The following is a 25395-nucleotide window of genomic DNA, read 5'->3' on the forward strand; positions in this document are numbered from 1 at the left end:
ATTCTTCCTTCTGATTAGAGCGGAAAGATTTCCAGAGGAGCCAATATCAGAGATAATGGCTCCAACAACCCGAGGTGACAGGAGGCAAATAGGATCAAGGCTAAGGCTGGCTGAGAGTGGGAAAGCTACAGAAATGGGGTAAAACATGGAGATCCACGCAGTGTTTACCATGACCTGCAAATGCACAGAGGTGATCTCCCTGCGCTTACTCTCTCCGCACACTCACATCTCTGCGTCTTTCCGGTCAAACACTCCGTTTTTATTTTTCTTTTATTATCTGAGCTACACGACAAGTCATTGTTCTCCTCCCATTCCCAGGGGAGCTTTACGACCATGACAGTAAAACCAGCTGCAGCACCAAAAAAAAAAAAAAAAAAAAACTCCGGTGCCACAGTTTAACAACTCCCCCGTGTTTTCAAAGAGGTGCTCATAAATTGTGACAGTCGGACAGGCCCTCTTAACCGACCCCTGGAGGAGGCGCGGTTCAGTGGACGATCATCAGGAGGGAACCGTTCGTTTTATTTACGCATTCTTCAGAATACTGACCTGTGTGAATGTGGACAGCAAGTGTGAAATCTTTTTACGCCGCAGTAAATGTTAGGAGGCTGTCAGGCTGAGAACATGAGCAATGTCTTGCAGACATACAAGACAAACGCTATATCGTTTTAAATGAAGGAGCGTGACTTTTTTTTTTTAAGGGTTTGGGAATTGGTGATAGAAAGAAAGTTCACTCTTTCCAGCTTTTTTAGTAACTATTTATGGAAAAAAGAATGTACAAAAACAGATCCCAAAATATCTGTGGCCGCGTTCATAAACGAAGAAGCTATTATAGAAAAACACTGTGTGGAAAAATGAAGTAAACTGCATTATATCTAAGTAAGATTTGATCTTACTTTAGATTTTTTTTTTGTGACTGGCTTAAGTAATTGCACCTTGTGGGGAAATCTGTCTATCTTGGACAATGACATGTCAACCTCCTGAGAAATGTCCTTCACGCAGCTAGATGCTCAGAAGGTGTTATATTTTGCATTGGACTGGAACTTGTAATTATCCACCGCTCGTCGTCTGCTGTGGACCTACAGGACTTAATTTGGTCCTTTTGTTCCCATGAAAAATCTGTTGGTTTGGCTTCTTCACTTTGAGCTCATTCTTGTTCCCACAGAGCCTACAGTGAAGCCTAAAATGAGTTTTGAGCATTTTTACTGTTCCTATTCAGTATATTGAAATGTCGTAATGCAAACTGTAAGCATTAAATCTGTGGAATCTGTGGAAACGTATAGTTGCAATTACAGCTCCAGTCTACAGGATATTTTATTGTGTTTTTTGTGACAACCCAGCACAAAGTCAAGCATAGTAGAAGAACCTCTATTTGGAGCATGTCTCTTCCACAACAAACATGTTGTGGAGCACTTTTTTTCTTCCATTTTACAATTATAGACCACTTTGTAGGTCAATGGCATCAGATCGAAATAAAATTCGTAAAAGTTGGTGATGAAGTGTGAAGAAGTTCCAGCCATACCTATAACTTTGCCAGGAATGGCCTGTCACTGTAACAATTTTTGCTGGACGATAAATTGACCCAGAAATTATTGCGATAAATAATAATAATATTGTCTTGAGACCATTTTCAAGTAATATAATGATAATGACATGATAATGCATGAACACATTTTCAAAGATCAATAAATTTTAAATTCTAACAAAGATTTAACACAGGAAGTGGAAAACATTTAAAATTTCCAAAATCAACAAACAACAGAAACAACAAATAAAACCCATTGTGTAGTCTCTGCAAAGAAAAACAAGGAATAGTTGATAAAGAACCAGACTGAAAACTTTTGTCATTCAGTTTTTGTTGGAAAGAGATGGAGAAAAGAGAAAAATGCTAAGTCATGCAAATTTAAATCATTGAGCTTGTTTTAATTTATCATGCGATTAATCGATTTATTCCTTATTGCAACAGGCCAACTTTGCAAGTAACAGTGAGGGTTAAGAAAAAATCAAACATCCTATAGCAGGAGATAAAGGTTTTTGCCTGAGCGTACAGCCTTAGTGCAATAACTGAGAGAAAAAACCCTGACCTGATGTCTCTGTGTATCATTTAGGTTGTAACAGAGCCAGAGCTGTGAGCCACTGGCGTGTGTGAGACTGAAACCTGGGAGGCAGCCATGGAAGCTACGTTTTCCAAAAGCAGCTGGTCCATCATTGCCTCCCTGTGCTCAGTCAAATCTCCTATCAGCAGGACGCATGATGACCGGTCCCTGTCCGCCTGCCAGTGGATGGTTGAACTCACAACAGCCAGGACGGTCTGACTCAGAGGAGCTCTGACGGCTCACCCGGTGCCTTAGTAGCTCTTTAGAGCGTTTATAAGCAGCCATGCTGGACTGAAAAGAAAACCCAGCATCTTGTAAGCATCACAGCAGCTGCTCCACAATAGCCTGACCCAGAGGTGACTTTTTTCCAGCTTTGTTTGTGTTGTTTTATGCACTGATGATATTCTGCCAGTTCCGATAAAAGACTGTAAAAGTGCCTTTTCTTCCCTTTTTGTTGGAGCGTGTTAAAGCTTCAGATGACAGAAAGGTCAGATGAGGCTGCTGGGAAACTGAGCGTACTGGTTTTGCAGAATAAGCTGGAACATTTGTGCTAGTGAGGGCAAACTTTGGCCCGCTGCCATGGTCGGGGTGTGGTCTCCCCTTCCCGAAAAAGTCCTGTCACACATTGTCCCCACAACGAAGGTCATCTGTGCCACTTCGGCTCATGGTTTGGTTTCCTGTCTGTCTTTTCTAAATACCTTTTCCCTAAGTCCTTCCTTCACCTCATCTGTGTCTAAGTTGCTGAAACATCTCTAAATATTTTTGACACGGCGACATTAAATAAATCAAAATCTCAATCTGTCAGCTCAAGGCTCTGATTCCGGACTCTTTCTGCCATCCTGTCCGTCTCGAGATGGGTTTGAGGTTTTGCTGTGAAACGTGTGGGTGGGGAAAAGGAGTCTTTTCAGCGGACAAAAACGATAACCTATCATTTTTTAGTCATGTTGAGATGAATTTCCTCCCGGCACTGTCACTGAGTGTCTCTAGGAATGTTTTTTAAGGTCTCAGAGGGGCCATGCAGCGGGCATGAACCGAAGTGCTGCTGCTCTCACCGTCAAAATCCCCTTTGGGTTGGAGCAGAGGGCAACCACCAGTCTGTGATTGTCTTTTTCTCCTGGTTTTACAGACTCCAAACTGAATCTAGCTGCAGAATGATGAACCATTTTATCACCTGCATAAATACATCAACGGGAGGAGCTTCACTTTATCACATAAGCACATTACATCTGACAGATCTCAAATATCTTTCTTAGCTAAATTTATTTTTATTTTTTCTTCTTAATTTTACGTTTACTTTACCTGTGCTGAATAAGAATGAATTCTGCTTGAGTACATCTCAACAAGCCTTTTTTTCTGTTGTCTTTTTCTTCTCTCCGGGTGGATAAAGGATCCAAAAAATTGTACTCAAGTCAGAGTAGCACTATCTCAAAAATATTTTACTCAAGTGAAAGTAAAAATGATTTGGTAAAAAAAATAAAGCATCATTAAAATATGAATTTAAAAATTACATCCAAACCATAAAGTTATGGAGAAGTTTTAGTATTTTAGAGAAAAGGAAAATAATTCATATAAATAAGATCATTACAAAATAACAAAGTCAGGCAAAAGAAATATAAACTTTTAAAATAAAGCATATGAAACTTTAACATAAAATGTACAGTAGGTGAGTGTCTGACTGGTGAATTTTTGGTTCAAACAAGCTTGTTCTTCATTCAATAAAGTTACTCACAGTGGGTAGAGAATCCACAAATTTTACCCAAGTAAGAATAGCAATATGTCATAATAAGATTACTCAAGTTAGAGTAAAAATACTGCTAAAAGTACAGTTTTTTCAAAAAGTTACATTTACTCAAGTAAATGTAACTAGTTTCTACCCAACTTCAACCTGAAATTGAACTGATGTTCCACAAAGTCCTTTTATTTTCTCATGTTCACACAAATATAAACGTTTGTCTATTACTGTGTCAGAATACATTTCGATATAGCAATCAAAATGGCAGCTGCTTTAGATGGAAAATTAAACTACAGAGACAGGTTTTAGATACTCCCAGGAAGCTTTCTCTCAAAAAGAGCAAAATCTTTCACCTCCAGGTAACAGGTGTTTCCTCTTTTTCAAATGTTGTGGCTTGTGGGTGAAGGAGTTCACTTCATTATGGCTACAGATCAAACAGACTCAATTTTATGGAAAAAGGTTGCAACATCTAAGGTCATGTCTCTATGTGTCTGATTGCATTCGCTTTGACCTGCTATTAAGAAAATGCAATCTGATTTATGCATTGTGTGTTTCTAGTAATAGAATGAAAGGAAACGACATCAAACTGTTGTTTTAAGCTGCATGATCTGTAAAATGTTTAGCCTAAAATCATAAATCCTTTCGTTTGTGGAAATAAAATGTATTTTAAGGGCAGAAAAAGGACAGAGAAAAGTCCTTATATGTGGTTACTAGTGAGAACATATCTGACTAACGAGAGAAGGCTTCAGTACGTCTGCCAGATTAGAAGATTTTCCAGTAAGTAACTGGTTGCCTTTCATCCAGTCTGCTCAAGCAACAGCTTGCACAGATTCGTGGGGGGATGAGAGAGCGTTACGAGGCTTGATGGGGCTGCAGCCAAACAGCACAACAGGCGGAGCTGCCAATTCTTCTGCATTTGTTCAGAAGTTATTGGATCTTTTGAAGCCGCATAATGATGCCTTTGGACAGGCGAAGCTTTGTTTTTACGCAGCAGGGACTCAGTAAAAATGAGCAAAGGCAGCCTGTTAGGGCTCACACCAAAGACATGAAACTGCCAACATCGATTACTTCATGAGTTTCATAGTCGGATTCATTCTTATTCCCCAAACATAAAGTGGCTCGCAGAAGTACTGATGCCTGTTGAACTACTCCACATTTCGCCACATTGGAACCAGAAACGTCAACGTGCATTGCTGAGAATTTGTGATAAATCAACAAGCAGCAGCACAGAATTGTAAAGTGGAAGGCTGTAGAACAAAAAAATGTTCAAAAGGGAGCAAGAAGTAGTGCCTTATACTTCCACAAAACTGACTGTAGCCTTAACTACAGAACATGGAGGTGGTAGCATTATGCTGAGGGGATACCTTTCTCCAACAGAGACAGGAAAGCTGGTTAAGTTGATGGAAACATTGATGGAGCTAAATACAGAGTAATCATTGAACAACAAAACACAGCCAGGGCTACAATAAAGATATAAAAGATATGCTTCTGTAAATAATTTAGCTAGGAAAACTGAATATAAACACATCCTGCACCTTTCATACTTTGATCTTTTTATTTCTCTTACTTTTATGCCACTTAGTTTTGGTCTTAAGCATAAAAAATCCCTAATTAAACTCACTAACGTTTGTGGTTATAACATAAAAAGGGGAAAAGTTCAAGAGGGGTTCATACTTTGGCAAAACACCAAATTATCAGATCTTGCAAACCCACAAAGGAACACCAACTCAGAAAATAAACAGCTGTTTAATTAACTCGCAGCAACGCCTCAGGGACTCATTTCACACACTGAACAGAGGAATGCACTTCTTTACAGGTAAAATGCAAGTTAATCTGCTCTGATAAGAATTCAGCTTTTGACAAATACAGAACTACTAAGTTCCAAATTTAAACTGGATGATTTCAGAGCTGACAGAAACAAGAATCCAGGAAATTCCTATAAGATCCAGTGTTTATTTGTAACCTTTGGTTTCCATTTATCAGGTTTTTAATAACATACTGCAAATGTTCGATGATGTATTTAGCATGTGAGCAACACAATCCAACCAAAAATATTGAGAAAATGCACAATAATATACACAACATTGCAAAAGCAACACAGAATTATTGGTCCCTAATCATTAAATCTATTAAAACTAATAGCTAATAACTAAAAACTAAAACTGAGTAGTTTCTAACTACCCAGCAGCATGTGCTTTAACAGTTATTTTGAGTCTAACAAAAATCCCATGCTTCGACACAAAATATGAAGGTACCATCTAGCTTGTTTGCCTTTAAAACCAGGCCAGAATGTTCTTTTATAAAAAACTAACCAATCAACCAATTAACGTTTTAACGAGAAAACAAAACACTGAAATTGGTATCGGCCAGGAAAACCCTAATTAGCGCAACTCTAAAAATTGCAAACGGGCATATTCAAAAGAACTGTGATTGGTTCCTTTATGCCTTATGTCAGGGGTGTCAAACTCCAGTCCTCAAGGGCCGTTGTCCTCAAGGGCCGTTGTCCTCCAACTTTTAGATGTGCCTCTGCTGCACCACACCTGAATAGAATAATTAGGTCATTAAGGCTCTGGAGAACTGATCTATACAAGGAGGAGGTAATTAAGCCATTTCATTCCAGTGTTTTGTACCTGTGGCACATCTAAAAAATGCAGGACAGCGGCCCTTGAGGAGTGGAGTTTTGACACCTGTGCCTTATGTGATGTCATTAGAAGAATGTGGACAGGGTCTTAGGAGAATATACTTTTATCTTAATTATGTAAAGATTTAAAACAAAGTAGCTACAAAACGTGACCAAGACATGCTGTTTAGTTGACAAATTATATTGAAAGTGAATTCATTTTACAAAATAAGTCTGGCTTGCAGCTTTAACTTGAGTTCATGGGGCTATGTCTCACACAAACGTTCTCAGTCAGTCAACACAATTTAACCGTCAAGCAGGAAAAACGTGATATTGACCAGAAATATTTGATATCTTATTCACATTAATGTTCTGGTCGCACCTGCTGACTACTGTAATACAACGAAGCTCCAATAATCATCCAAAAAGCAACAGATTTTATAAACATCCCACTTTGCAAGTTGTCTCTCCATTCAGTCTCTAAAGAGTTCTCTATAATTGTCCTACATCTTTAACCCCTTCTTCCTCAGGTCCTCTTTGGCTTCCTTGATCTGCTCATGCAGTTCGCTGGCAGCTTCGTTGCAGTCGTTAAAGGTGGCCACCCGATAGCCCACCGTAGCCAGGGAGTAGCAGCCGAACGAAACCAGCAGGTAGAGCGGAATGGGCCAGGCCACCTCCCTGTAGGTCCGAGGAAGGCTCAGTTCCAGTAGGTCGAAAGCGACCAGAGCCCACACAGCGCCCAGTAACGAGACCCCGAGCAGCCACTGCAGGAGTTTAGTCATGATGGATATTTCAGCAACGAAGAGCCTGACCGGGAGACGAAACTGTTAGCACGGTAACGTAGCAACGCATCCACGTATGGAGATAGAGTACGCTTTTAAGACAACAAAGAGGCCGGACAGTTAAAACAGGCTAAACACAAAAAACTTAATGTAATGAAAATAAAGCTGGAGTTTCAATATCACTGTAAGTCATTAACGTTGTAAAGAGAAAGTCTAGTGTGATTACCTCAAATCAAACGCCACCTCAGCACTGCGCAGAATAATGACGTGGCACTCCGCGACGCCTTATGGGAAATGCAGTGACGTTGCTCTGAACGGGCCACAAATAATGAGATTTTAATCTAAATTATGGCTAAGAAAATTGGATATACAAACACATAAACTTTAAATAAAATAAAGAAATGATAGAAGAAACAGTACGTACATGTTTTTTGTATATACAACAATTTTAAGATAAATAGTAATTGTTGCAATTTTTAATATAAAGAAAATAAAAGAAAGTTGTAGTTAAAAAAAAAATAGATTTTTTTTTCAAAATAGCTTATACTCTATAGGCTATGGGTGGTCATTGTGTTCATCAGAGAAATATTAATACTATTTTTATTTCAAATATAGCATGATGAATTAAAATAATATTGTATAAAATATAAGAATATATATTAGAATGAATTTTATATATTTACCCATTCATTTCCTTTTTTTGACACTCTTTTCATTTTATTATAATATCTTTGTGCAAACTAGGCCAGATTTAAAATTGTTGCCTGTCCTCTGTATGGACCCCTGAAAAACTCCAGAGATAATTTTTATATTATTAAAAAGATATGAAAGGAATTTATTTCTTTATATATTACATGTGTCTATTTATTTATTTATTTTAATCCTTATTTTGGTCACGTTAGTGAGCATCAAAGAGAACTTTGAGAGCAGATGTCAGACAGACATTGCTGCGGTGCTAATTTTAACCACTGATGTAATATCAACAGCCGCACCCAGTCAGCTGCGAGAAAGAAGACGGCTTGTTTCGACTGCATCTTTAACAAGGCACTCTACATAAGACCTCTAATTTTTCTCAACGTGACCCTCTTGCTTTACTAAAGCCATTTTCAAAATTAGGTACCATTAGCAAATCGTAAAAGCCATCCACGAAGGCTAATGTCCTTTTTTTTTTTTCTCTCCGAAAGAAATCCAACAACAACATAATTATGGGTCTGCGGGAAGCTCTGTTCTTTGATCTGAGTCTCTGCCTGTTCATTCAGGGTGGTAAACTGTCCAGGTGCAGAGGGCACAGATTTCTCCAGGGTGGAATCAGGACTTGGAGAAGATATAAACATCATTCAGTGAGCCAGGCAGAGCGGCAAGCTGAGCAGCCACTGAGAAATAAACATCATTCTTTGGAGAGAAAATGGGGAGTTATTCTTAGGACAGGGGTGTTTATGTTTGTCTGCATTAGTGTTAATAGTGTGAGGGACATTCTGAGCGTCTGCCAGAGGGGTAGAGTCTATTTCTTCTGTTTACTCAGACTTTAAAGGGCATGACAGGAAAACAGCTTGTAGTGCTGCCGAAATCTGGCAATTCTAAGAAGTTATGATTCATTTGTGACATGAACTATACTACAATAACTCAAGAGATTACCTTTAGTGTTTTTATAGATCTAATCAGATTTGTAGCAGTGTTTCTAATTCTTGAAAAGTTGAAATGCCTTAATACACATCCAGTTTTTATCTGAGCTACCTGAGTCTTGATGCACCCAGTGGAGTAAAGAGATGACTTTGACAAACTTCAAATGAGCATCTTTTAAAATGTGCCTCACAACTTTATGCAGTCAGGCGTTGGTGACCCAGAGGAAAAAATCAAGTAATGTTTCTATAAGAAGGCTGAAACTCATGATTTTACTCATTAGAAGGGAACAGAGATAAAAAGTTATTTTGATATTATCAATGTGCACACCGATGCACTCAGACAGGACAAACTGTTTCAGTTTTGTTATTTCTTTAAAATATGATCTAAAAATGTTTAAGGAGCTTTCATACTTTGGCAAAGCACCAAACAATCAGTTCTTATAACCAATAAAGTTACCCCATCTAAGAATGAATTACGTATTTGAATGTAAATTGTGTGTTAGGGTGTATGTGTGAGTTTCCAAAGTTCTTACAAAAGATGTTAAACTAACAAAACTTTAGGACTTCCTTGCATAACGTGTATCTGTCCACTAACTTAAATAATCAAGGAAATATTTCATAGATTATGCAATTGTAAAATGATTAATTAGCCACAGCCTTATATATAGTCTGTGCTTTTTTTAGACTCTAGTGAACTACCTGGATGACCATTTTCCTTATGATGGCGTCTCATTGTAAGGTACTAATCACTAATTATTCCACCTAAATAAAATGTAAAGCTACTTAGAGAGTTGAAATGCATATTGAATGTATTTGTTTAGTGTTTAGTTATTGCTTTTATTATTTACATTATTAATATCCATGCCCAATTTTTCAGCTCAAGTTGTGGGAAACAAATGGAGAATTAATGCATTCAACATGTTACACACTTGCTCCATGTAATTATATGGGATATGGTACATATCACACTGTCAAGGTCAGCCTCCTCTGCTGCCCTGACGAGATAAATTGCATCCAGGTGGGATCACGCATGACACGCAGGATCATTGCATCCATCACTGTGTGTGCTGGGTCCAGCTCAGGCTGCGCGGACACAAACAGGAGGCTGAGCGTGTGTGACGTTCAGTGGGAACGGCCGAGCTGGCTTTTCTCAATGCGTCTCCCTGCCAGCTCTTGTTCCGTTCCAGTACTCAGGAAACCTGCGCTCCGGCCGAGAAGGCCTGGCAGACACAACACGACAGCCTGCAAGCGGGAGGGGCCCAAAACTGAGAAAATGAGACAGAGAGAGACAATGAGGGGGAGGCGTACAGGAGTAAAACAAAACAGGAGGGAAGGAGGGGGAGGGGTTGTAGAATAAAGAGACCGATGCAGTGGCAGCTGATATATATATTTTTTATTATTAAAAAACAGAAAGCAGAAACAGTAGGGGAGGGAGAGGGGTTCACGGCTGACAGGACAAGAGAAGGAAAGCTGAGAGGAACAGCAATGAAAAGAAAGGGTGAGTGAGTGTGTGAAGGAAAGAGGAGAGGGGAGCGGTGCAGACAGAGGAGGGGGTTCGATATGGGGGGTGAAATCAGGGGATTTGCAGGTGCAGCCTGAACAACAGATGACCTTAATGGTGCATTAAATCCAGCTGTTGCTTATCCAGACTTCAATCCCATCCAACACCTTTAGCACCACAGCAACATGGACACCCCACCTTTGGTTCCCACAGAAATGCATTCAAATCTGACAAAAACAAGAAAACACATAGCTAGTGAGAAAACAAAGCAGTTAGACAGGTGACTCATGAACCCAAGACCAGTAACAGAAAAGAGACTAGCTGCATTTCCAGTTTGCATGTCTACAAATCTTTGTTTCTACAGCTCTGGAAAAAAGTAAGAGCCCACTGCAATGAACCCCATTGAAAACGTCCTGGTTGTTCCACCAAATATTGATTTCTGATCTCTTCCTGAGTTAAAACATTAGTATTAATGTTTTATAAATGAATATGAACTTGTTTTCTTTGCAGTATTTGAGGTCTGAAATGACTGCATCTTTTTTGTTATTTTGATAAATGTATTTATCATTTTCTGCAAATAAATACTAAATTTTTGCTTGGAATTTCAGAGACATGTTGTCAGTGGTTCATAGAATAAAAGAAAAATGTTCATTTTACTCAAACATATACCTATAAAGAGTGAAATCAGAAAAACTGCTCATCAATAACAACAAGACCCTTAAGAGAGGCTACGTATGTGGCCTTTTGGGGAAATTGTTGTCTGTGATGTCATGGAAGAGCTGTGGATTCAACATGTTCAAATGCCACACAACGTTTTATGAAGTGTTCAATGCTGTAGGAGCTCTCGTGAAGCTAGCTATGCTTGTAAAAAAAAAATAAACAAAAACAAACCTTTATCCTCCTACTACTCTCTGTTGTTTTCTTTGGCGTTTTTCCCAGTAGTAGCATCCAGCTGTTGATCACGTGACGTGACTTTTAATGGCGGAAAAAACACCTCATCCTTTTCATCGAAAAGTGTTTTTTTATTATTGTTATTTTTATGTTTCCTTTTAGTGAACTTATTTTCGTAATTTCAATTTGCATGATTCAAAATCCAGCTATTGATTCCAAGCAGACAAACAGATTAGAAGGTCAGATAAAACAGGAAAAGTACTGATGGAGGCTTCTGTTGACTTTATCTCTCTAGATTTGTCAATATTGGGAAAGTAAAGGTTCTGATAAGAAGGTGGTGCTTCTAAATAGTTATGTAGGGACCAAGATGTGGGTAAGTGATAATTGTTTAGTATGTGAAATGTATGAAGAAAAAAAAAGAGAGCGAAAACTTGTGTTTAGGATAACAATAGAGCTTGGAGTGAAAAACAGGAACCCTCTGTTTCCTGAGCTGGAAACCAAAGCTGTGTGTTGTCATTAGATCTGAGTTAAAGGGATCACATGTGTTTTTCATTCGTCTTTTAAAGAGACTAGGATCTGTGACGCTCGGAATAAAAATGTCATCTTAAAATGACACTCTTTGTGTCTTTTATTGAAATATTTTATTAGATGTTCTTCCAGAAGCAAGAACATGTTTGCGCAGCTGAATCAGCATTGAAAACCCTCTGAAACTTCTCACACAGCTGATAAACATCCTCAACCCGGGATCATTTAGTGACAGCCACAGTCAACATTAAATTGCTGCGATAATAGCTGTGGGACGCGTATGCTACTTAGGACCTACTTATTGAAATCCAGGGTTATTCAAAGGTCAGAATGTAGTCACATGTGACCAGCCTGGATCACATGAGAGCAGCACTTTTGTTCCCCACATTGCCCTCCTTATAGAAACACACCTGTTTCATTGGGGAAGCAGCGGAGGATTTTGCCCCCCCACTCCTCTTCCAGTCAGCTCCTGCTGCCGTCCTAATGAATCTCATCACATGGCCTGTGTTTTCCCCACTACTGCTTTGTTTGTTGACCTTTATAAGACGCCATTACTCATTATCTTCAAGGATTGTGCAGTTTTGCCCCATGACACAAGCCCTTCAACGGCAATCCCGGCCAACAATAAGTGTACATCTATGTCTGATCAAATCCTTCTTGTCAGTGTAACAAGTCCTTAACAATGAGGCGTGCACTTCACCATGTCTCCCTCCTTCCTCTATCTGTTCTCTCCTCTCACCCAGAAACACAATGTCCCGCAGCATTACTGTTATTGACAGTAAAACTAATTGCTGCATGGCCATGAAAGTTCCCCTGGGACATTTTAAAGTGGACGGCACAATTTCCTTCACCGTCTAAATCTGCATTCTAGACCAGAAGAAATATTGATTACAAATGTACTAATATGGGTCACTGCAGTTTGCACAGCAAGGGGCGGATGATGGAGGGCTACATGCCTAGACTTAATAAACTGACCTCATCGCCAGTTTGCATAATGGATGGTGATAGGGCAAAGCGGGGAAATCTGTTTTACAGTCGTAAATGCTCATCACAATAATGGAACAGATGCATTCAATTCTTAGAGATGCAAGTGAATTAAATGTGATTGCTAGTGACAGAAAATAACAGAAATCGCCAACTGTTTTTCGGAGCAGAAAAATAAAAAGATTCAGTCTCTCACTACTTTGAAAATATTAAAGGGGCAGTATTATGTAAAATTGACTTTTTTTGATGATATAATAAAATATAATGATATAATGTTTTCCCTCGTCTTAAACATACCTGGAGTGATAACATGATTCTTTCATGCATGTTTGAGAAATTCTTGAATCTCTTCAGGCAAACATTCGGGTTTGTAAAAGCTGCGCCTCCACCTCACAGAGCAGCCCTCCGTCACTCAGCTCCTTCAAACTAGCAACAGCTATTAGCAAACACCTGCAACTGCTCATCTGCTGAGATAATTATATGAACTACTTCTCAGTTCAGTGCTCCAACAAACATTTGGAAACACTTGATAGAGGAATGTTGATATGATGACATCTGCAAAGAACAGGAATTTCTTAAAGAGGCGGTAACCTAATTTCAAGGTGTTAAATTGCAACATCCAATTTCTTTTAAGTTATGTTTGTTATATACAGCATTTTTATAACAACTGAAGGTGACATAGTTACTTTATTGTGCTATAAAATTTAACTATTGGGCTCAAAAACACAAAACTGCCCTTTTAAAAATGAATGTTTGACAGGCAAATATATAAAACTAGAGTCCAAGTTTAAAATGTTTTATTCAGTGTTTTATTGCCAAATATTTCTTCTATCTGGATTTCTCCAGATTGATTTTACTCCAGCAAAGTTAACCAAGTTATTATTGGTAATGATTACTTGTTGATTATTGGTATACATAGAGTCAAAGTGTCTTTTTAGAACAACCAGTATAGGTTTAAAATAAGGCTTTCTCATAGGTTGTTTCATTACTACCACACAAAGTCACACTGTTTCCTAGGTTGTCAGGAATGCGAGCTTATTGAAAATTGTATTTTCCATCCATTAATTTCTGCTTATCATTGCAGGTGATTTCCTCCAGTTTTCTACAGTGCTACCAACGGCGCCACTATGGTGACGTTTGATGAATATTTGCTGAATTATTCAGAGTAGATTATGCCAGTGGCTTCTCTTTAAGATTCCTGCATGCTGAGGTGAGTGAGTCTTCATCAGCACGAAGCATTTCCATAATGTTGCGTGAGAAAAGTACTTTTGTTATAAGGTCAGAACTGCTACATTTGAGCATCAGTTGTAGAAATACAGTAGCAGTGCCACACATTCAGCACACGTAAGGTCATTGAAGTTGTTCGGCATGTCCAGAAAATCAGTGGCAACCTGTTTTATTTGGTAGTTAAATCATCTATGACACAATAATAATAAGGGGGAACATTATTTACCTAAAGAAGCATTTTAGACTTTTGACATACAAAAATCTAAAATGAAAATTATGATCTTCAAAATGTATTTGTAGTAACTACCTCCAACAAAAATCATTAGTGGTATCTTCAATGCCTTGAATTCTAGTTTTGACAGAATAATTGTAACAAAGTCCCTAAAAACCATCTACGTTTATATTCATAGACGGACCACAACAAACTGGTCTGTTGTGGATTTACTGCGCAGACTAAATACTGATTTACTGAATTGATGCTAATGTGCTAAAGGCAAAGGATTCTGGGATTATGGATTTTTGATGGCAAGTGTTTAATGCCATAAAAGCAGATTTTGGCTAACCCAGATAGTCGTTGATTGCTAATAGCGATGATCAGCGTGGATTTATGATATTCTGTCTGTGTGGGCTCTAAGCACACTGAGTCAACATTACGTTTCCTTCACCCAAATACAACAACTGCTTTACATCTTAGAAATTTGGCTCTATGGCTTTTTGAAGCACCTGGCAACCTTTCACCTTTTTACCGGGAGAACATCTGGAAGGTGAGGAAGGACAGATGAAGCAGCCATGCCGAGCTGCTGAGAGCTATTGACATGGTAACAGATCCGCTTATTAAGTCAGTATACTTTAGACACACCGTCCAACTTTCTTTTCAGAGATTGATTGCAACTTCCCCTCCCCCACTTTATGTTCTGTGACTTTGAAAAGTGTTCACAAGCCTTGAGATTTTATGTTGCATTATAGCTGCAAATTTGACAGTTGGTTGAGATTTTATGTGATAAACCATATTATACCAGTGTGTAATTTTATAAAACATACTTTTAAATTTTATTTTTATATAAAAACATCTCTTTGCATACACTTCTTAGTCAATACTCTGTAGACTAAGTGTTGACTAGTCTACTATACTTAGTCTTTCGCTGCAACTACATCTGCAAGTGTTTTGTGGTAACCCTTTTCTAGCTTTGCACATCTAGAATCTGGTGTTTTTGCCAGTTCTTCCTTAGCAAAACAGCTCAACCTTAGTCAGACTGGACGGAGATCAGAGATGAATATGCTTTAATCAAAAACATCCCATTGTAGGTCTGACTTTAAGGTCTGGGTAACGGCCCTCCAGGAAGGTAAACCCCTGACTACAGTAGTTTCAACTCTTTTTCACCATCAAATAGGTTTTCTTCTGGATCACTTTATACTTAGCTCCACTCATCTTCACATCAACTCTGACCAGCGTCTCAAATTTCATAGCATCTGACGAATGTGTCCCCCATATGTTTTTTTCAAACAGAACTCTATGGCTTTCTTTCAACAACGGTTCAGTTCTTTCTGCTCAATTATAAAGGCAGGATGGTGGAATCTACTATTAACAGTAGTTCTATCAACAGGTTCAACTACCAGATTTACTATTGGCTTGAGATTTAAATGTGACCTATTATGCTTCAGATAGGTCCCTACATTTTTTTCCACAAAATCCTTCTCAGTCTGCTCAGTTCTGCCTACTTTGAGCTCCTTTCAGAATGAGCTGTTTTAGTGATTCTTGTGACTTTTAAATGCGAGAAAGCTACTGCACACTCTGCCCAACTCAACATTTACGCTCACTCGCGAAAATGGCTGAAAACAGATGCACAATTACGCCACTGTACATCTTTGAAAAGTGGAAGTAAAGCCTCCTGCACAACCAACAAGAATGTAGGAAGTGGTTTGTGAATAGTAAGTCAACAACAAAACAAACAAAATCTTATCTTATCTTTTCCAGGAGTCATTATACAGCCCATACAGTGGTAAAACCAGCTGAGAAAATGTGCTGGAACTCCACTTGGGTTGCTAGGTGATAGGCGGAACTTCACTGGGGTTGCTAGGTAACAGGTCTGGGGTTCACTGGGGTTACAAGGTGTGGGGCAAGCGCTTGTTTAGAAGGCTTTTAGAAGTTTTTTGAATGGCAAATTTTCCAGACACCAAAAAACACTAACTTGTTGCAACAAAAATGGCAATAATCCATGAGTAGAGACTCAAATGGAAGTACAAAATGTTAACTTGACTTGTCTGCAGTGTTCCTTGGTCGTTCTGATCCTGTCTGCTCATCAGTGTTCTCTAACAAACCTTTGAGGCCTGCACAGAACTACTGGCGTTAAAACTGACACTAAATTACACACATCTCGACTCTACTTAATACTCCTGAAGGAACCTGGTGGCTGATTACGTATGGATAGCAAGCTGTTCACATTTTAAAAACTTTCTTCCACTTTATAATTATGCAATATCTTACGATAAAATCCAAATAAGATACACTTTGCTTTGCATATGTAGCAATGTATGAAAATGGTCATGTGGTATTAATGCTTTTTAAGGACACGGTATGTTCTTTGTCACATGTCTGTGTCCTTCTGTTTGCTTTTATTCCTTTATCCTTCCTTCTCTCCGCTGTCTTCACCAGTGTACACATATCATTCAGCTTCTGATGTATGCACAGCTGGTCTTGACAGAGCTGTCCAGGAAACCTGTGGTTTACAGATCCCTTAATGATGCGCAGATTTGACTTTCCTTTTTACTTACAGAGGATTTTAACTGCGCAAGGGAATATTGAGGCCCATCTTAGAGTGTTTGACCACGGTGGGAAACCGCTCAACATGTGATGCATCCTGATGGACTGAATGGATGTGCCATTTAGTACACAAAGCCCAATACAGAGTTATGGTTTCTGATCATGCAGGCTATGGCCCCCACACCTGCTCACACCATTTGTCCCAAAGAATTTTAGGTTGTTAGTCTTCCTAAAATGCTTTTCCACACCTCGGTTTTTATGGGAGTCATAACACTGAATGTTAAGTTACTGAGCAGACATGTCTGTGGTGCTAAAACGACAGGACCAAACACTTTATAGCTTGATCCACCTCACACACAGCTGACACAAAATACCGTGATTAATAATGCAAACAGGTGGACGATTTATTGTGAAGGTCTTCTCTCTATTTTGAGTTATTGAACAAAGCTGCGTTCATTCTCCAACCTAGGCAAATAAACCAAAACAGCACTACATTTAGTATTTTTACAGCTGCATGCTTTGAGTGCTTCATAGGAGATTAACAACCTATGTTAATGTGGAAGCCATATAATCATAATAATTAGTTTAATATAAACTGTCAGTCTCAAAAAGACAGATTGCAAACACCAGCTGGACGTTGTCACCCCACATCTCAGACCTTGAGCAGTTTAAATGGTTGGCTTTACGGCAAACAGGTGCAACCTGCACTCCAATAATTCAATAATAAATGCACCTGTGAGACAAAAAAAAACTGTCTGGAAAAGATAAACTGACCTCCTCCAATTGAAACGGACTGCGGAGGGCTAGACATCTGTCATGAGAGAGTGTTTGCCCCCCTTTACACATCTTTTGTTTTGTTTTGTTTTTGGCTTTGTTGCCAAACCTAAATGTTTCAGATCATCAATAAGAAAATACAAAATAAAGGTTTTAGATGTTGATTACAGTCTATTGGGGGTGAGGGAGGCATTTAGGCACACAGAAAAGAAAACTGCTGTTCTCCTGAGCTAATGTTGTGATTTTAAAGAGCAACGTGAAGCTTCTGACCAGAATCTGTAAATAACCAAACAACAAGGTAATGAAAAGTTGCAAAATTGACACAAACCGAGAGTGAGATCACACCGGAGCGTTATTTTTGATTCCTCATTTCCTTTTGCTGCGTTTTTATATTCTGTTGTTTCTTGTTTCATGCTGTGTTTGCTCTGGTTTCAGCACCATGCTTAGTTGGAGCAAGGTACCATAATTTATCAATTAGATCTAAAATTACTTTGTTAGTTTTAGGGAAAACAACATTATGCCACTTCACAGAGTTGATCCTGTGCATTAATTTCAGACACAGTAAAACCCAACACTTGAAAAATCTTGGAATACTTGCTTTTACTTACTTTACTTCCCTTGTAACCTTTTAATTCTGTATATTTTACCTAAAAACAGAAGAAGATTTCCTTACTTTTTTTCACATTGGCCAAATATCTCAAGTCAAAAGTACTTATCGGTCAAAAATTGTATTTTTACTTGTTCAATAATAAACTAAATAGGCATCATTTTCATAAGACAAATATGACAGTCAAGTGTTTTGTAGGAAATGTAAATGATTATATGTTATATCATATTGCTCTCAAATATTTAACTTTAATGCAGAAATCCATGGCCACTTCATTAGGTACACCTTTCTTCTACCAGATTGAATTCCCTTTTTGCCTTCATAACAGCTTTAGATTTTTACGACACAGATTTAGCAAAGTGTGAGAAATATTCCCCAGAGATTTGGGTCCGCATTGACGCAGCATCATGCTATTGCTGCAGAATTGTCAGCTGCACAGTCACAATTTAAATCTCCTGTTCGTCCCGATCCCAAAGAATCTCTGTTGGGCTGAGATCTGGTGACTGAGGAGGTTGTTGGGGAACAATGAACTCATTGATGGATTCAAGAAACCAGTTTGAGATGTTTTCACTTGGTGACATGACACATGGATTGCTACAATGTGACCGTAAAGAGACGGAGATGTACAGCAGCAAATAATACCTGATTCATACTGTATATTTCCAAAGTGTGCTAAAGAAAATGTCTCTGAAAACATAACAAACCCCTAATACATGCAAGGTCTTGCAACTTAAGCAAGAGGAGTCTTGCTGAAGTCTAAATGTTTTGAGTTGCTGTCATGTAATTGATTGATTCACTGTTTGTACCTAATTAATTAGCCTGTGACTGTGCAATTGAAAATGTAATCCTTGTACAAGCTATCTCTATTTCTACGAACTTGTTGATTCACAACCAGACTGTTGACTCCAGTTTGTGTTGCAAGAGATTTACATATTCATCTTCCTTCCAACACCAATCAGTAGTCCATGCTTTAAAATTTCTAGAGGTAAATGTTTTTAGGATACATAATTTCTGTTAAGATCCTAAAATTTATACTCCAAACATTTTTTAGTAGATTTCAAGGATTATTGAGATCAGCAACATTTATTAAATCATGCAATTAATTTGTGATTCTTTACATCTAATAACTGTCTGTAGGAGCCATGTGGAATATTTTTCCAATGCAGGGAGCGTTTGTAGAAACTGTATGCTATATACTGGGAAATATTTAGAGGGAGAAGCGATGGGTGCTTAGGCATAATCACTGATTTCAGGGTTGGATGTTTTTCTTTCACTAATACTTTTCTAAGCTGTGGTGCAGTAAAAAATAATTCAGTAATATTATTTTTATGCAGCACAATGCTCCATCACATGCTTCCAAGTACTTAACTGCTTAGAGTAGCTACACAGACATCTAATATGATCACCCCGATGACCTGACCTTGATTAAATCCTATTAAAACTGGGTGGTTGGCTGTTAAATGAGAAATTTAAAGTGTGAAAAGAAAGCATATCTGCATTTGAACTGCATTTACAAGACCTAAAGCTGCCTAATTAGCAACTGGTAATTGTTTTCAAATGACAAAACTGGCAGATTCAGTGGATGGAAAACGAGCTCTAAAATATGCCTGGCTGTACTGGTCACTCACTGGTTTAAACAAAAAAAAAAAGAGGAAAATGTTTTATTTTGGTTTGGATGTTAGTCACGTATACAGAAGTACTGCGTTTGAATGTGGTAGAATTTGGCTTGGCTTTTCTTGTGAATGGCTTCTTCTTCCTATTCACAAGTCAATTATAGGCCACAAGAGCTTAAGCTTTTCTCAGGCTCATCAGACACTGACAGCTAATGACTCACTGCTGGACCAAATTTTGTTATGGTATCTTTTAACTGCCAAGATTTAAGCAATGCCCTCTGAAATAAATGACTCAACACACACCCTGCAGTTGTTCGGTGTTTAATAAACAGTTGCTTCTCTGCAAAAATTAATAAAAGTATCTCAAGCATGCTGCAGTGTTTAAATCAATGGTTCCCAAGAGGTTTAAGTTGCTGCTTTTTTAATGTCCTACAGCAAATAGCTGCAATAATGTAGAATTCAAATATTTCCTAAACAGAATCGTCTGACAACATGAAAAAGGGTCAGAGTTCATTATTTAACAATAAGACTAAAATGGCATTCATGGGATAGGCCTAAAGTAAAAACCAAAGCAGACCAAAAAGTCACTAGGATTTATCCACCTCTGAATGGTTTAAAAGTTACAATAATAGTTTTTAAAACAATAATAGTTTTAAAGCGACTTAGTCAAAGTGTGTGCTTAAATCAGACTGTTCATGCTTGAAAACCCTGAAATGTTGCTGAATAAAAAACAGTATTTACATATTCATTCCTTTACAGCAATGGGAAACACTCATTGCCAGCTACCACAGACACTTGATGGGAGTTTTTGGAGCCAAAGGCGGGAGAACCAGTGACTAGGTTTTGAGGGACATTACTTTTTCACAAGGTTAGGCAAGACTTTCTTAATTAATTAAGTTATAATTTGAAAACTGTTTTTTATATCTTCTTAGGTAATTTAGGTCTGTTAAGTTGGGAAAACACTGCACATCTTTTTAATGTCCACATCCAAATTGGACTATTCATTATTTTTATTTTCCTCTTGCCATACCAACAGAGCTTAGATATTTGTGCTTACTCCAGATGACGATAACTCTAAAAAGACAGACGTGTCAGTGCTACAAATCTATTATGTAACACTTTATTTGAAATCTGTTGTAGTTTATTCCCAAATGTTAGACAAAAATCTTTATCAGACCCACTGAATGTTCTTACACAATTTTATTGCATAATATGTTGCATCATTAGACGGAGGAAATAAAACACACAAATCAAACACAGTACAGGCAAGGCCATTGCTCTATAAATGTTAGACTGAATTAGGGTTGAGTCTTCATAGTCGACTGTGTGTCCATATGGGCTCTGCCACCCCTCATTTATTACAGCGGGGGGAAACGGCCCCCACTCTGCCACTCAAATCCTCTTAGCCAGCATTTAGCTGATTGATTTTTCCCTTTCTACATCTATTCAGATTATCAATGGGATAAAAGCAGGAGGTTGTAAATTATTGATCTCTCCAGGGTGAAACGATGTTGAAGGAAGTGAAGCGAATGTTTTTGGCTCTGACCACATCTGGAAGAAGAATATCAGCAAACCCACTGAAAGAAATTAATCTCCATATACGGATGTAAATTTCATTTGCAGTGCTGTGAGAAAGTGTCTGACCTTTCACAGATTTATTCTGTTTGTCACACTCTAATGTTTCAGGTCATTAAACACATTTTAAAATCAGACAAATGCAGCCAGTTTTCGAATCATTATTTCATTTATTATGGGGGAAATCTAGAGCTGTCCAAACCAACCTGGCCCCTTCTAAAGACGTAATTGCCTCCTAAGCTTAATAACTGGTTGTGCCCCTCTTGGTAACATAAGCTATCATCAAATGTTTGTGATCGATGGGAAAGAGTTTTTTTATGTCCGTGTGGAAAAAATGCTCTCTATTTTGTTCTAATTCATTTAATTTTTTTTACAGCTATGGACCTACTGATGTGCTTAGGATCATTGTCCTGCTGCATGACCTAAGTGTGCTTCAAGGTGACCTATTATGCTTCCTTTAACAGGTTAGGATAGGTCTATTCATTACATTTTATGCACAAAAACATTCTTGCATAAAGATGTTTTATTCGGATCAATTCTGCCTATTTTGAGCTCCTTTCAGAATGAGTTATTTTGGGGACACTGTCACTTTAAATCCAAATAAGCAGTTGCTGGCCCCACCTCCCAACCCAACATTTACACTCACACATATAAATGACTGATAAAAGATGCGCAATTGTGCAATCCTCCATCTTTGAAAAGTAGAAGTAGAACCTCCTGCGCAACCAACAACAATTCAACCAGTGGTTTCTGGATGATATGTCTACAACAAAATACTTGCCTTTTCCAGCAGCCATTGCACAGCACATACAGCAGTAAAACGAGTTGAGAAAGTGTGCTGGAACTTTGCTTGGGTAGCTAGGTGATGTGTGGAGGTGCGCTGAGGTTGCTAGGTGAGAGGCAATGCCTTGTAATGTTACATTCGGAAGTTTTCTGAAACACCAAAAAAAATTAATTTATTGCCAACAAATGGCTGTTGTTTTTTGTTTTGGTTTTTTTTGAAAGTGCTTGTGTTGTTCCCTAACCAAAAGCTAGTGCTATTTGTGGGACCATGGCATGGAAAAGTTTGGGAACCCCTTTCTTAGCCTACTTCATGTTGTCAGACAAGTTCTATTTAAGTAATTTCTTATAACTTTAATAGAGGTTGAAGCGATCAAGCCTGGTAGAGCTCTAAAATATGGTGATTGAGTTGATCTGAAACATTAAAGTGTGACAGAAACACAAAAGCATTACAAATCTGTAGCAGGGTATTTATTTTCATCATGTCTTCTGCAAAAAAAAAATTAGATAACATTTGTCAAATCAAGTTCCCCTCACAAGCATGCAGTAATGATTTCTTTCTATTCCACTGGCTGTTTATACTCCAGGTCTTTTATCACAGAGATCCATGATGATGGTTTTGACTCAGCACAACCCCCCCATAAACAATGTATTCCACCTCAGGGCTATAGGAACCGCATACTTCACTCAGCAACCAGATCAGGTCTTTGAAACATGTGGTTTAGCTTTATGTTGTTTAGGATACTTGGGTTAGAGACTCCATCGGTTTGCCCTGTGTGTTCACCAGATGGCACCGCACATCGTCCCACACAGTTCCCTACAAGCGGCAGATGAACCCCCACCTCCGCCCCGCAACAGACAACCATAAAAAATAAACTAAATGATGATCATGGAGATTACGTGTTGGTAATTCCTGCAAGGTCTTTAAAAGAAATGCCCATGCTGTGAGCTTTAATACCCGGCAGAGGGGATTATGGAGACCCCTACATGTGGTGTTGTGGCTGCATACCTCCAGTCAGACTAAACCCAATCTGTTACAGATTTGGAATAAAGAAGAGCGGTGCAAGCGTATGGGGGGTTTGTGCGGTACAGTATTCATGCCTTATAGTACATTCCAGTTCTTTTATATCATAGGGGATCAGAGTTGAAACCCACTTTGCAAGCGGTATTTTTATCTACGTGTGTAAGAACATTAAAAGCAAACCTTGGCTTGTGTGAAGGGTTTCTTTAAATTTTCTTTTTTTTACCATTTTTATCCTTCCTTTGTGGATCAGGCAAACCCCAATTCCCATACAGCTTTCTCATGAATATGGGTCCAATTAGGGACATATGTGCATTTTCATATTGAAGCTCATAAAGGTAAACTCCAGTGATTTACATTACATTTACATAAGGAATGCAAAGTGCCTGCATATGTGAGGTGTGCTAATATCTCTATCGAAAGCAGATGGACTTTCACTCTTCATCACTCTTCACCCGGGTCATTTCATTGAGCAACAATCTCATAAATGGGAGTGTTGTTTTTTGATATCTGGAGAATTCCTTTCATTTCCCGTCAGGAGAGGCCAAACATTTCGACATTTGAAGGAATCTGAAGCATGTTTAAATTCTTTGCCGTCTTATTCTAGTGGTCAGCCAATAGGGGGCATCTGAAACCTACGTCTATTAGGTGAGTGTTTTATGAGTTTTAGATGTGATACTGCTGATTTAAAAGTTTGAATGAGATTTTCAATCAGTTAACCAAGTTCTACAGGAGCCTTTTAATTACAGATCATTAAACTCAACCGAGTATTTTGCAACATTCAGGGCTCCAAACTCTCAGAGACTGAAGTTAAACAGTCAAATTAGTTCTGTGTTGCTCAGTGAGTCAGAGAAACTTCATCTACTGGGATTAGCACACAAACATCTCTCATATTTTCAGAGTGGCAAAAAAGGGGCAAAAGTAGCTAAAAAAAATAACTATTTGTGCAACATACAGTAGCTGCTGTACATTGGTGGAATACCACTCACTAGAGAAGTTCACAAAAGTGTCGCTCTTGTCAGCCAAGCCTATAAAACCAATACTAGAATTTACAAAACTGGACAATAACAGATTGGAGAAAAAAAAAGCTGTTCGGTCCAACGAGTCTTGACTACAGCTGTATCATTTAGATCAGGGGTGTCAAACTCCAGTCCTGAAGGGCCGCTGTCCTCCAACTTTCAGATGTGTCTCTGCTGCACCACACCTGAATAGAATAATTAGGTCATTAGCAAGGCTCTGGGGAACTGATCTACACAAGGAGGAGGTAATTAAGCCATTCCAATCCAGTGTTTTGTACCTGTGGCACATCTAAAAACTGCAGGACAGTGGACCTTGAAGACTGGAGTTTGACACCTATTATTTAGATCGAGTGTCAAACTCAAGGCCTGAGGGCCAAATCTAGCCCACCGTAGAACATTCAAGATAACAATTGTTTCCTTAAACATTGTTTTATTTTTCAGATAAAAGCAGTTTTTATCTGTATTCTGCCAAATTACACTCATGTCATTTTAAAAAGTACTTATTAAGGGCAGAGATGGCAATTTATGAATAGTTATGTATTGGTAATGGCTTCTGACAATACATTCTGGCAAAATCGGCTCTTTGAGATCTCAAAATGAATATGGCCCAAAATAAAAATTAATTTGATTTAGATGATTGAAAACATGGATCAATCTGCCAGAGTACTCATGCTGACTGTGTACATCCTAATGTGAGAATAGTCCATCGACCTTACCACGGTGTACCCGTCTTTAATGGCCACTTCCAGCAGGATAATACATCATGTCACAAAGCTCAAATCATCTCAGAGAGTTTTCTTCAACATGGCAATAAATTCTCTGTACTCCGTTGGCCTCATAGGCACCAGATCTCAATCCAAAAGAGACCCTTTGGGGTGTGGTTGGCAGGAGATTTACATCATGTACAGTATGTGCAGCCAACATTTCTACTGCAACTGGGTAATAAATTCATGTAAAAAAAATAAAAGAACCATAATCTCCAATGTTTCAGACATCTTGTTAAATGTATTGAGTGATAAATTAAGGTTTCTCTATAGAAAAAGTGCTCTAATATAGTACCAGCAAGGTGTGGTTTAAAAAGTCATTGGTGAGTGTGTTTCTGAAGAGATCTAACTTTAGAGCAGGACAGACAACACAGGTTAGTGTTACTTGAGAGTTTAAAAACACAAATAGGAAGGAAAAGGCAGGTTACAATCCGACATGTGGCTTTAATGCTAAACAGCACATGTTGCCAGAAAGGACTAATGTCTTGGCGTTCACTCTACGAA

General features: G+C 38.4%; 1 protein-coding gene across 1 annotated transcript; it reads right to left on the reverse strand.

The window, feature by feature from the left end:
* Window positions 1-6617: 6617 nt before the first annotated feature.
* On the reverse strand, window positions 6618-7503 carry dpm3 (dolichyl-phosphate mannosyltransferase subunit 3). Its single transcript, XM_005796455.2, has 2 exons — window positions 7454-7503; window positions 6618-7252 (listed from the first exon to the last, which is right to left on the reverse strand). The coding sequence occupies exon 2, from the start codon at window positions 7225-7227 to the stop codon at window positions 6949-6951; it is 279 nt and encodes a 92-aa protein (XP_005796512.1). The 5' UTR covers window positions 7228-7252; window positions 7454-7503; the 3' UTR covers window positions 6618-6948.
* Between the last annotated feature and the right edge of the window lie 17892 nt (window positions 7504-25395).

This window comes from Xiphophorus maculatus, chromosome 13, assembly GCF_002775205.1.
Source record: "Xiphophorus maculatus strain JP 163 A chromosome 13, X_maculatus-5.0-male, whole genome shotgun sequence".
Classification (NCBI taxonomy): Eukaryota; Metazoa; Chordata; class Actinopteri; order Cyprinodontiformes; family Poeciliidae; genus Xiphophorus; species Xiphophorus maculatus.